The sequence below is a fragment of the Uncinocarpus reesii genome, genomic scaffold (genome assembly GCF_000003515.1).
Source record: "Uncinocarpus reesii 1704 scaffold_1 genomic scaffold, whole genome shotgun sequence".
NCBI lineage: Eukaryota > Fungi > Ascomycota > Eurotiomycetes > Onygenales > Onygenaceae > Uncinocarpus > Uncinocarpus reesii.
In genome coordinates this window covers 5,093,698-5,106,190 of record NW_003052500.1, presented here as the reverse complement: position 1 = coordinate 5,106,190, position 12,493 = coordinate 5,093,698, and the positions used below count along the sequence as shown (strand labels likewise).

Genomic DNA, 12,493 nt, shown 5'->3' with positions numbered 1-12,493 from the left:
ATGGAGTGGAGGCCAGGGATGAGCATGGTCTTCATGAGAGTGCCAGAACAGCCCGAAGAGCCAATCCCAAAGCACTTACTGGCAGGCGACTTCCTTTATTGTCGGGCTTCCATTTGAGCCTGCTTCCAATCGCAGTTACCAACGCAGTAAAGTAAGCCGGCCCTCTCAGATGTCCAAAGTACAGTACTGAGTATACCATGAGGTACATTTTGGGGGGGGGAAAGGGGTGTCCAGCCACATACAACATTGTTGATGTGACAATAGCTATTGAGCGCATGGGGGACTAGTGAGCCACCACTTCTCCAGAGGTTGAAAATCTTTGGGCCTAAGCGGGTGCTTCTGCTTTGGGGGCTCAGTTTCCCGCCTAACCATTCAACAACGGAATTGCAAGAGGGACAATTCGGGTTGTGGAGCCGGTAGTATGCCCATATCTGTGGGGAGGGGATTGCGAGCATTCCCATAACCTCGCGATCTAGAAACATGGGAAGCTGACTCGTCAATTTCACAGCAGGGCTTTTTCCACTGCTCTGCGCAAGGTTCTAGCGACTTGAATTAGGGTTATTTTGACCCAAGGGAGCGAGGTTGTCGAGCCGGCGCGACACTGGTGGTGGCTTTGGAGACGGAAGAATCGACGGCATCCCTTCGTTGGCCTTAGTTTAATCAACCCAGAGAACGAACCTAACTCAAGCAATTCCTTGGAAGAAAGGCAAATCTAGACCATCTGCGGCCATGATCGGGATTCTTCTGAGTTATCTTAGTGGCAGATCTTTCTGCGAGTTTAATCTTGTGCCCCAACCAGCATATTGACAGGACCCAAGAACTCTGCGGAGTCAGCCGGCTCTCAGCAATCCGCTCGCAGTTCTGAAGAGGCCTGTCAATTCCACGGGTCGTCGTCAGTAACTAGCCATGAGATATGCTTAGGCTTCTATCTCACCAACAGGATACGGGTCGCTGCGGGAAGTAAAGAGGATGGCTCTATAGCCATGGCTCCTGTGCTTTTCCCTTCGGCCCAAAGGTTGATGGATTTCCACGGCCCCACCACTCTTTCCCTAGACGGGGAGGGGCTCTCGTCTTGTCCCGTGATATTTATATCGACATCGGGGGATTTGGACATGGTGCCAGCTGAGTACCTGGTACCTACATGATGTTGTGGGACTGCTTCTCCAACTGGTGGCTTGAGCAATGAGGGGCACAGAAACGATGACCCGGCAAGCTCCGCGCTAAGCCCTATTTAGATTGAGCGCACGGACCCGGCCAGATCGCGCGTCTGGATTACATAAGCGACTGGAGTGGGGGTGCCGAAAGTCAAAAGCCTCCGCTGCGAGGTGTGGCGAAGTATGGCTGATGTACACACGATCGGCTGGCACACTGCGGTTGACAAAAGGGTGGGCAGCCTTTTTGGTTCGGTGAGTTTCCAGTACTTCTTCGGGAAAGTCGGGAGTTGGATCAGATTTACAAACTTGTTACCGGAGAGTGCCTAGTTGCCCCTACGGAGTCCTCCGCACCTATTTTGTGATGACGGTTTCTCCCACAATGGGATCTTGGCAAAATGCCTTGAGCTTAACATGAGGCCTCGAAGTGGCAACGAGCCCGACAAGACTCAGGGGTTGGAACTGGCCTCCTCTAATCCAGCATGTTGCCGTGCGGAATGCTTGCGGTCCTCCTGACCACTGATCTCTCCAAGAGCAGTGGCTGTGCCGCCGAGGTTTGGCCGAGTTAGCCGCCCACCACTTTTCGCTGGATGAATTAATGAAAACGGCCTTATAAACAGGGTGAATGCTTGTCGGTCGTCGAATTTGCGCAAACATGTGCTCCTCAAGCAACAGGGGCTGCAAGATATGGGGCCACCTCGATCCTGAGCTAGCTTGGGTCGTTTCTAGTTTCAACATCTGAATGTTGGTATTTCGCAGGTGATTGGCTAGGTGTTACAACCAGAAGATGTTCGGTGGGCATCCCGATTGATAGCCCGTTATACCCACAACATTCGTTGAATGTCAATTGGACAATAAAATAGAAAGGATTCAGACGTTCTTGAGCAAGGTCGTCATACTGACACGCTCATATCCATCGGGCTTTATATAATGCACAAGGCGCGCGGCAAGAGCAGGATAAAGTCGCAAAGGGTGACTCTCCAAGGCACACAGCATCAAGGAAATGGGCAAAGCACAAGGGTCTCAAAACAGGGGTATTTGTGATATAGTAATCCCTTTTTCATACGATTCCCAAGGGAGGAACATGGCCATCTTCTTGTTTGCTCTCCCGGCCCAACTTGTAGGAAATCCTGTATCGGAGCCTGACTGAATTGCCGTTACCTTGCTCAATCCCATGTAATTGCAATTCTTGACATACTCCATTCTGCTGTAATGGGCCAATTTGTCGGCCAGATTGTGGGAACAGTTGTAGCTTATAGGCCTGGACAAGTAGAAAATGTGTCAGACCAGTTTACAAAGGAAAAGAGCGACTCAAAGAAAGTTTTACCTTCTCAATTGCGACTTGGAAATGAAGTTCAGAAATCGTTTGCGTCGTATTATTTGAAAACTGCGCAATGACCTGGATTCTTTTCTCGCCGGGAACCCTCTGTGAGATAAACTCAACTTTTATTGCGGAGTTCACGACCTGTATTTGGCTGGAAGTTGGGAGGGAGTCTTCTGGCAAAGCGGATGCGAAAGTCCATTCATCGTCGCCGGATGTTTTGATTGCTGGCGCCCGCGTAGTCGGAGGGGATGACGACTGGTCGAGATCCAACAAAGACGACGGTGACGGTGAGGGCATTTGGTGGCTCTGGAGTTGATGAAACGGGGACGAAGTCCGGGAACTCGCCGATACTATAGATGCAAACGGGTCATTTTGAGGCGTGGCGGTGGATTTCGCAGGTGTATTGCTTGGAACAGCGAGCTGGGGTTGAGGCGTGGATGACAGCCCGGAAGACATGCCGATGGATGATAGGGCAGTTTGGTTTGAGACACCTAGCTAAACATTTAGATCTTCTATCACACCATTCTGTATTCGAAATCGAACATACTGGTAGCATGGCCCAAGGGTAACGATATCGAGCCACTTGGCTGAGAGGAATCTTGGAAAGAAAGGCCAAGAAGATCGTTCTCAAGAGAAGACGCGCTTTGTGCGGTATCAGCATTTCCGTTTGAAGTCGGCTCGTCAAAGTCAATAAGTGATAGCTCATTTTGAGCGGTCTTTTTCACCCCCGTGCTTGTACCAAGGGTTCCTTTCGGTATCTTTGATGCACCTTCAACGTCTCCTGCCTTGACCAACTTATAGCGCTCGATCGTGCGATGAATACTATCGTTGATTTCCAGAAGCTTAGCGACTGCTTCAGCATCCTCTGATTCCTCCTCACACATCTTTTGTATTTTCGGATGCGCACTTCGCAGTGCATTTGCAAGGTCCTAAGTATGGTTAAAAATATCCGCATATAGTGCCGTTGAAAACACCTATCATACCTCGAAAACGTCTCCTTCAGCAATCTTCTCGCCTTGTTTGTGGTTTTGAAGCATTTCTTCGAGAATTTTGGCTTTCTGCTGCACCTTTGCCACTTCCTCCGCAGCTTTCGCTCTGTAATCGGTTTTATGCTTCGTATCGTAGCCAGCCATGATTTTCATAAGGCGGTTTGCCTCCCGTAAGTCTTCAGGCCCCCCTCTGCGTATCAATTCTTGAAGTTTTGCGGACTGCGCCTCTTTTTCCTCTTCTTCCATTTCTTCCGCAGATTGTAGGTTCTACCACGCTATTAGAACAGAATCTCCATATTGAATAACATATTCACCTACATCGCTAGGGTTGAGAACGGCTGCGTCTTCACGACGGACCTCTGGGAACATGTATCCTTTGTAAAGAAGCAACCGATGCATGTCTCTGATATAGCCCAGGTCCTCCTTGTGCCGCGAGGTCTGACAAATCGTTTGTCGCCATTCTTCAATACACTCGAGGATTCTTTGTTGGACCCGGGATGGTCGTATTGGCGGTCGTTCCGGAAATCTTCGCACGAGCTCATTAAGGAACTCTTTTGTGCTGATTTGGAGGTGAAATGGATATCCGCAGTTTTTCACACAAATATCAAGCAACTATCAAACCGTTGTGTAAGTAAAGGCCAACGTATGGGGAGACCTAGGAACCTCGACGTACGGCCAAAGCTAGTAGCGCAACGTTGGCATTCCGGGAATTTATGAGTTGCACTATCGTAAAACAGGCTTCGCGAGGCCTTCAGGTTTATTAGCACGACTGATGATGCCAGGATCTCCAAGACTACTTACGCATTGCCCTTCTTTGAGTTTATGAGATCCACGACCTCCAGATTGAGAGCAAGGTTGGGTTCGAAATTCTGAGGATCACAAGCATTGTCTACCGAAAACCGACGTTAGCAGGGGGCGTAGTCCGGATTTACTGTATAGTGAAGATTTGATAGAAGGCATACGGATATAACGTTGTAAAGTTGACCTTGCGGGCTCAGCATAGGTACCGAAGCGGTCCCTTGCCGCCATCCGTGCGGATGTGGCCTCCACGTTGACGGCAGAAGCGAAATCGAAGAGTAACGGGCTTCAAACGAGAAGGCAAGGAAGACAGGTAGTTCAGGTGATACCGCAGCAACTGCAAAGACTCTTTGGAATAGCCGGTACTGTGTATCTGGAGAGTGGCTTATGTATGCACAGCTCCCACTGACGTCCCTTTGAATGGCTGATGAAATGGCCATCCAATCATCGGCCGCCCCGCCTTTGCAGCGAACCATCAACATCCAAATAGGGGCTTCAACCAGCCTCGAATTGACAACCTCAAAAGGTGCTGCCCTCCCGAAAATGATCTTAAAAATTCCTCGTATCCGTTCATTCGATAACTACCTGCTTGGCCTTTTCCTCACCTACAGGAAGCCGATAACTAACTAGTGGTTAACCGGTAATTGCACACGCAACCACGTTTCTGAACTGACTGCTTCCCACTACAAAGCGGCTTGCAATTGCCTTCGCAAGGAGTATCCGCATAGATCCTGAGCTATAAAAATACTATACTCTGCCTACCTTGTTATACTTTGTTCTTGCAACTTTTCATACAATCATGGACTCGAGGGCCGTAGAGACACATCGTATCCTCCAGTTACCTGAAGCTCTTCTACCCTGGCAAATATCCCCCCTGCGACATTCGCAAAATGCCAGCATTGTGGATTATGCCAAAGTGTACACTTTTAATCAAACAGCTTCTCCATGAATTCCGGGTTGGCCCAGAATAGTTGAACGGCCAAGGTTCTTTCAGCTTACTACGCCGCAGCCGGAATACCTCGCAAATGGCCCCTCGGAAAATGCTGGATTGGAGCTCTCTTTAGGACCTGATAGTCGTTGAGTTTGCAGGTGAAAGGGTTGGCCCTTCAATGTAGCGCACGAGACACACGTAGTATCAACAGCATCACGGAGGAGTAAGGCAACATGTGGCTTTTAGCTTGAATGAGTAGTTTGTTCTTTTACTCGATGCAAGAGCAATACTCCTAACCTATATGGCCAAATGGCAAAAAAGGGGAATGGGACAACTTGAAGTGAGCAAATGGTGAAGCTGATTGGAGCTAACAGAGCGCTTTACTAAGCACCTTGTCCTGATGTCACTGAAGTATCTGAGGTCGTGTGAACCATCAATCCAACGGTCGCTACAAAATATTTTACTCTCGTTGACTCCTACATCAACAATGGTTAGGCATAAGAAAGATAATCTAGCGAAGCGAAGTAAGCGTGCATTTCCAGATGGCCATCGACGGCTCCCTCCCCGCGACCCAGACAACGAAAACGATGATACCCCACGGGTTCCTTTCCACGCCGCTTGTTGGGACTTAGGACATTGCGACCCCAAGAAATGTTCCGGGAAGAAACTGATGCATTTTGGGATGATGCGGGAGCTCCCTATTGGGCACAAGTTTCCCGGAGTGGTGATATCGTGAGTCCGTATCAAAATTAAGGCGGCTCCAAAGTGCTCCTAGCTAAACTTGCAGTTTGTAGCCCGAATGCGAAACACACCCTTTCTCCCGCTGACAAGCCTCTGCTTGAACAATATGGCGCGGCCGTTGTTGAGTGCTCTTGGGTTCGAGTGAAGGAAGTTCCTTGGTCAAGGATCGGCGGCAAATGTGAACGGCTACGTGAGTGTTTTATTGTTCCTTTGTTAGGGCCCGCTAACAATTGACTTCTCCTAGTCCCCTATCTAGTAGCTGCGAACCCCGTCAATTATGGCCGGCCCTGGCGACTGAATTGTGTGGAAGCACTTGCGGCATGCTTTTATATTTGTGGCCACGAAGATTGGGCGACCCAAATTTTGAAACACTTTAGATACGGCGGGCCATTTTTGGAGATAAATTCGCAATTACTTAAACGTTATGCGGCGTGCGAGACAGAGGAGGATATCAAGGCTGCCGAGGAAAAATGGCTTGAAAAAATAGAGAGGGAGTACTCGGAAAGTCGGGCAGATCGTGTGGAGGGCGATATTTGGACGACGGGGAATACAAACCGAACGGGCTTCGCGGATTCTGAAGAAGAAGATGATGATGATGATGACGATGAGGGAGATGAAGAGTTGAAAGACAACGAAGAAAACACATTTGAAGAGCGCGATCCCTACGCGATGCCGGAAGACTCAGATGACGAAGAAGAGATGGCTGAAATTCGTCGCAAAGTTCTTAATTCGAAGCCCTTCCAAAGTCTTAAACAGCCCGATGCAAAACCACCAGCAACTGTTCAAAATTCCATAACGTCGGGAACAGAACGTGGAGGGGATATGGAGGATGAGGAGGACGAGGACGAGGATGATGATGATGATGTAGCATTTGATAAGGTGATCAACGCCACAACCACGACTGATAGAACTGGGATACTTGCGAGGCAGCGCCAGAGGGAACAGCAAGAGAGGAGCCTCGCTTTCTCACGAGACTCGAACGCCGGGTCAACCGTGCGGTGATCATCAGGCTGAAGCCTCCAAAAGGACGGCATATTGTATATACTACGAAACTGGTACTTGCGAATGGGAAAGTAACCTTCACCCTGGTTTTCACAGGCAGTCAACTACATATTTGGCCACTTCTACCTTAAGAATTGCCACCACCAAACACCTGCAGCGCCCGTCGATCCCGGCCCGAAGATTGACCCGAAGCCCTCGTTAGGCGCGACTGGCCAACCCCACCGCCCTAAGTGAATCCGACACCTCGCTCGCGTTCAACTCAGCACTCTGCGACTGCTTGCGCCGTTCTCCAAAGTACGAAGCGTTCCACGGAGTTCCGCCCATGACATCTCCTCGGCCTCTCGCATGCACGCACACGCACTAGACCACCCCTAATCACGTTCCAGGTCAATTCACAGCGACTGTCTCGCGAATCTTCGGTATAGTTACCTACCCTTGCTTCCACTTTGCCTATCCCACGCCGAGAAATTTTATTGTCGTTTCTATTCACCGCGCATGCTTTGCGGCTCTCAAATGTTGTTTCCAAATCGAGACCTTGAGACTAATCATGAACATTAGTCTCGTGACCTGCGCGGCCAGGTCAGGGCGAAGATGCCCGCCGTAAATGATGACTCGAGAACTCCAGGGATATATCCGGAGCCTGGTCAGCCTACATTTTTCGACGTAGCAAAACCGCAACTCCCTTCCACCGTCGCTCCGAGGCAAGTGACCTTGCGGGATCGCGTTACCATTGCAACTTTGGTGCCGTTCTCCAATGCCTCCGACTTACCGCACTCCCTGTTGGTGTACCTATGCGACCAATTGAATAAAGAGATTGAAAAGGGGGACACGTATCCAATGGACCGTCCTCTTACTCTGGAAGAATTTGGTCAAGACTGGTTCTCGCATTTCGGAGCTGTAATGCTTCTAGGTGAGGTCAAGGGAGTTCAAGATGCTCAATCCATGGGCTTGGCTGGAGAGGACTGGAGGAAAACGTGCCTAGGAAGCTTCAATATCAAACCGAATTACCCAGGACGAAGCAGCCATGTTTGCAATGGCGCGTTCCTGGTCACGGATGCATCGAGAAACCGTGGTGTGGGCAGATTGATGGGAGAATGCTACCTTGAATGGGCACCTCTACTGGTTAGCGACCACCGGGATTGATATTTATCGTTGGGGTACGTTCCAGGTCACTGACTAGTGCAGGGTTACACGTATTCTGTATTCGACCTAGTTTACGAAACAAATGTCGCCTCCTGCCGTATATGGGATGCTCTTGGGTTCAAGCGGATTGGAAGAGTGCCCGGCTGCGGGAATTTGAAATCAAGTCCTGGCCAACTGATTGATGCAATCATATATGGTCGTGATCTAGGCCCCGAGGGCGAAGATTTCGTCTCAGAGGAAAGATTCGACAAAATTAGATATTATCTCAAGCATTCCAAATACCCAACTGGCGCGGATCGAGCAGAAAAGAGCCGACTACGAAGCGCGGCGACCCATTACAAGCTTGTCGGGGGACAGAATGGAGAGCCAGAAAAGCTGATGTTGAAGGACAAGGAGGTGGTATCTGATCCTCAACAACAATATGAAATAGCCCGAAAGATCCACGAGCAGCAACACGGTGGAATCAACAAGACGACCGCCAACATTGCCCTGAAATACCACTGGGTCAGGATTAAGGAGACTGTCAGTATGGTGATAAAGAATTGCGAAAAATGCAAGGAATCGCCCAAGGCCCCAATTTCAAATTCGGACGGGTCAAGTTCGAAACGGGAAAAGTCGTCAACGCCAAGAGAGCGGAAACAAGATGTGTCCCCGAGTGGCTTTGGAACGCCTCCGGAACAACTCTCAAATGTTCATGAATACATCAAAGAGGACCCGTTTGGTGGGCCGAGCCCTCCGGTGTTACATGGAGCAATGGATGACATTAAATTCCAACCGGATCCGGAGGAAATACCAGATTATGCTGACATTCCTCTGGACCCTCAAATTATGGATGATATTCAGCATCACCTACCGTCCTTTCAGCGCCATAACGAAGTTGACCTCTATGAACCAAATAGCCTTCATCAAGCCCACGAATTGGGCCACGGGTTTGATCACGCCCATCTAGAACACCACGGCTCCCCAAATGACTACCGTATGGTTGAAGATGACAACGGGATAATAGCTTCTCAAGCCGCTGCGGCCCTGCGAGATCAGGCGATGCACCTCGTCGATACCTCTCGACTTCATAACGAAACGCAGTTGCATCCCTTGCAGCAGCTTTTGACAACCGGGAAGAGCCGTCACAGTTTGACGGTAGATTTTGACGATAATTCTGAGGCTTACTTGTAATATACCTGGGGTTTTGGCGTAGTTCCTGTATCTCTTTGGTGCCGGAGTACTTGGGTGCAATTTTGGAGGTTTCTGCTCCTGGGGTTAGATGGGATAAGGGCAGGGTATTGTTGGAGGCGTTGGCATATACAGGGTCTGGCTCCTGCAAGTGTGGTATAACGACTGGTAAAATCGCGTCCTAGAGGATACGAAAGTCTTATCCAATTGAATTAATAAACTACTAATACTGAGAGCACTCGAGCATCTTGATCAAGAACTCTCAAATGCTGTGTTTGGTTGGTTTGATGCTTCAGGGCCTCGTCTGATTCGTCAGGAACATTTCGTCGTTTGAAGCTCAATTTTCTGGAGCTCTTCACCCCACGCTGGGCGATGGTCAAGCAGATATACCACGACTTACACCACCCGTCCCTATTCATGCTCCATCTAAATTAATATTCCGCTTCCTTTTTTTTTTTTTCATAAAATCAGGATCTTTCTCACCGTTTCAATTCGTCTTTTTTGACCATGGCCTTCAGTGGTCAGACACCAACAATCATTGTGCTGAAAGAAGGTCCGCAATCACTGCCTGAAGCCCCTCGTTTCAAACTACCATTCCACCGCTTTATCTGTGGAGGTTACGAAGGGATTAGTGTCTAGACTGACCTTTCTCTGTTAGGCACGGATTCATCTCAAGGAAAAGGTCAAATATTATCGAATATCAACGCGTGCCTTGCAGTTCAGTCCACAATCAAGGGAACCCTAGGCCCATATGGCGGAGACGTATTGCTCGTGGATTCGAACGGGAAACAGACCATTACGAACGATGGAGCGACAGTAATGAAGGTTGGTTGTATATCCTACCCGCTTTCCTCGAAACGAACTCGGGAATTAACGTTGCTACGAATCGTGTAGCTGCTTGACATTGTCCACCCCGCTGCTCGAGTCCTTACCGATATTGCACGGTCGCAAGATGCTGAAGTCGGTGATGGCACCACGTCCGTGGTAGTATTGGCGGGGGAGATCTTGAAGGAAGTCCGTGAATTTGTGGAACAGGGCGTGAGTTCACAGACGATCATTAAGGGGCTGAGACTTGCGAGTGCAATTGCAGTAAACAGAATCAAAGAGATAGCGGTTGATATGAGGGATACGGGTGAGGGGAACACGATGCAGGTCGAGACCCTGAGGCGATTGGCGGGCACGGCAATGAACAGTAAACTGATTAAGCGAAATGCGGAATTTTTTACAAAGAGTATGGACTCCTGCCTTCCACGGAGATCTTCTTCTATGACATCTAGCTGACACGGAATATAGTGGTCGTTGATGCCGTTTTGTCCTTGGATCAGGACGACTTGAATGAAAAGCTTATCGGCATTAAGAAGGTCACTGGCGGCGCCTTGCAGGATTCCTTATTTGTGGATGGTGTCGCATTCAAAAAGACCTTTTCTTACGCAGGTTTCGAACAACAACCCAAATCCTTCAAGGATCCAAAAATCGTCTGCCTCAATGTCGAACTTGAGCTTAAGAGCGAAAAAGATAATGCGGAAGTTCGCGTGGAGCAAGTATCTGAGTATCAGGCAATTGTGGACGCCGAATGGCAGATCATATTCAATAAACTCGAGGCACTGTATAAGACAGGGGCAAAGGTCGTGCTGAGCAAACTTCCTATTGGTGATCTGGCCACGCAGTATGTTTCCTCCGACGATATCCTGGGTTCGTCTACGCTGTTCTACTAACGATGTCACCAGGTACTTTGCTGACCGTGATATTTTCTGTGCGGGCCGTGTGTCTGCCGAAGACATGGAGCGTGTTAACCAAGCCACCGGAGCCTCCACACAATCGACTTGCTCTGACATTCAAGACCGTCATCTAGGAACTTGCGGCTCTTTCGAAGAGCGCCAAGTCGGAGGCGAGCGATTCAATATCTTCTCCGACTGCCCGGCGGCCAAGACTTGCACATTGATTCTTCGTGGTGGCGCGGAGCAATTCATCGCGGAAGCCGAACGCAGTTTACACGATGCCATCATGATTGTGAAGCGAGCGTTACGCAACACCTCGGTTGTGGCTGGCGGAGGAGCGACGGAAATGGACGTTTCGAGCTACCTACATTCGTATGCCAACAAGAGCAAGGCCGTCGCCCATAAACAGCAAGGTATTGTGAAGGCGTTCGCGAAGGCGCTTGAGGTCATTCCACGGCAATTGTGCGACAATGCGGGTTTCGATGCCACTGATATCCTGACCCGTCTTCGCGTGCAGCACCAAGCTGGCAATGTGTGGGCCGGCGTCGATTTCGATAATGAGGATGTTAGGGATAATATGAAAGCGTTTGTCTGGGAACCGAGCCTGGTCAAGGTCAACGCCATTCAGGCGGCGATTGAGGCTTCATGCTTGATTTTGAGTGTTGACGAGACGATAAGTAAGCCCTCCTGCTTGATATTTCCTCCATGCTTTGTATTTTGTTCCCCACGAGTCTAACACCATTACTCAAACAGAGAACCAAGAGTCTGCCCAACCACAAGCATCAGGGAAGCCATTGCCAGCGGGAGCAGCGCAAAGAGTGTTGAGAGGGAGGGGACGTGGCATGCCTAGACGGTAACCTGATGGTCGCTAGGTAACTAGATCAAGCAGATAACTACACGAAAAATAAAAGACATGCTTGGATGCTCCTGTTACATAGGCCTAGTTAATGTAGTTATACAAGCAGACACTACAGGCAAAGCGTGACACAGTCGGCGCAACTGTGGTGTGTGGCAAAGAATCTTCATTAATCATCTGCTGCCCTATCGCGTCCAAGCCGCATTAGCCTGGTCCATCGGTAAGGCCGTCCAGTGATCCATGTCCCTGTCACTGGTCCCCTCGACAGAACCACCACAACCCCTCATTTTCACTCGACGCTCTGTGGATTGTGTCGCGCGGCCCAGGAACATTCTTCACTGCTGCTCGACCACTTCTTGCCGGGCAAGTCTGAGTATTTTCCCCGTTGCTGTAGTTATCGGAACTCCCCGCGCGCTGTCGGCCGGACTCGCCCCTTAACTATCGCTCTCCCCGACTCAGCCGCGCTTATAGCTCTTCCTCTTCGTATTCTTCCTCTTTTTTGTTTTTTGATCTCCGCTGGCTAGGTATTATTCAGCCATCCGTCACTATTTCAATTTTTTTTTTTTCCCTCTGGGATTTTTGATTGAAAAAGTTCATCTTGTGAAGAAGGTTTTGCAATCGATTCTCTCAACGACTTCCTTCGATTCTGTGAGGCGGTTGTCAGTAACTT

General features: G+C 49.5%; 5 protein-coding genes across 5 annotated transcripts; 3 read left to right on the top strand and 2 right to left on the bottom strand.

Annotated features, from left to right (window-relative positions):
- Positions 1-165: 165 nt before the first annotated feature.
- On the bottom strand, positions 166-1,114 carry UREG_01959 (uncharacterized protein; the record flags this gene model as incomplete). The annotated part of the gene is made up of 3 exons (XM_002542397.1): positions 166-186; positions 243-527; positions 935-1,114. The coding sequence occupies 3 exons, from the start codon at positions 1,112-1,114 to the stop codon at positions 166-168; spliced, it is 486 nt and encodes a 161-aa protein (XP_002542443.1).
- Positions 1,115-2,211: 1,097 nt separating this feature from the next.
- UREG_01958 (uncharacterized protein) lies at positions 2,212-4,493 on the bottom strand (the record flags this gene model as incomplete). The annotated part of the gene is made up of 8 exons (XM_002542396.1): positions 2,212-2,412; positions 2,479-2,966; positions 3,023-3,404; positions 3,459-3,731; positions 3,783-4,076; positions 4,138-4,213; positions 4,266-4,353; positions 4,427-4,493. 8 exons carry the CDS (start codon positions 4,491-4,493, stop codon positions 2,212-2,214), a joined length of 1,869 nt encoding a protein of 622 aa, XP_002542442.1.
- Positions 4,494-5,680: 1,187 nt separating this feature from the next.
- On the top strand, positions 5,681-6,936 carry UREG_01957 (uncharacterized protein; the record flags this gene model as incomplete). Its single annotated transcript, XM_002542395.1, has 3 exons — positions 5,681-5,925; positions 5,988-6,124; positions 6,179-6,936. The coding sequence occupies 3 exons, from the start codon at positions 5,681-5,683 to the stop codon at positions 6,934-6,936; spliced, it is 1,140 nt and encodes a 379-aa protein (XP_002542441.1).
- A 591-nt stretch (positions 6,937-7,527) lies between these two features.
- Positions 7,528-9,252, top strand: UREG_01956 (uncharacterized protein; the record flags this gene model as incomplete). Its single annotated transcript, XM_002542394.1, has 2 exons — positions 7,528-8,058; positions 8,122-9,252. The coding sequence occupies 2 exons, from the start codon at positions 7,528-7,530 to the stop codon at positions 9,250-9,252; spliced, it is 1,662 nt and encodes a 553-aa protein (XP_002542440.1).
- A 504-nt stretch (positions 9,253-9,756) lies between these two features.
- Positions 9,757-11,824, top strand: UREG_01955 (T-complex protein 1, eta subunit; the record flags this gene model as incomplete). Its single annotated transcript, XM_002542393.1, has 6 exons — positions 9,757-9,769; positions 9,908-10,074; positions 10,144-10,480; positions 10,543-10,915; positions 10,977-11,644; positions 11,721-11,824. The coding sequence occupies 6 exons, from the start codon at positions 9,757-9,759 to the stop codon at positions 11,822-11,824; spliced, it is 1,662 nt and encodes a 553-aa protein (XP_002542439.1).
- Between the last annotated feature and the right edge of the window lie 669 nt (positions 11,825-12,493).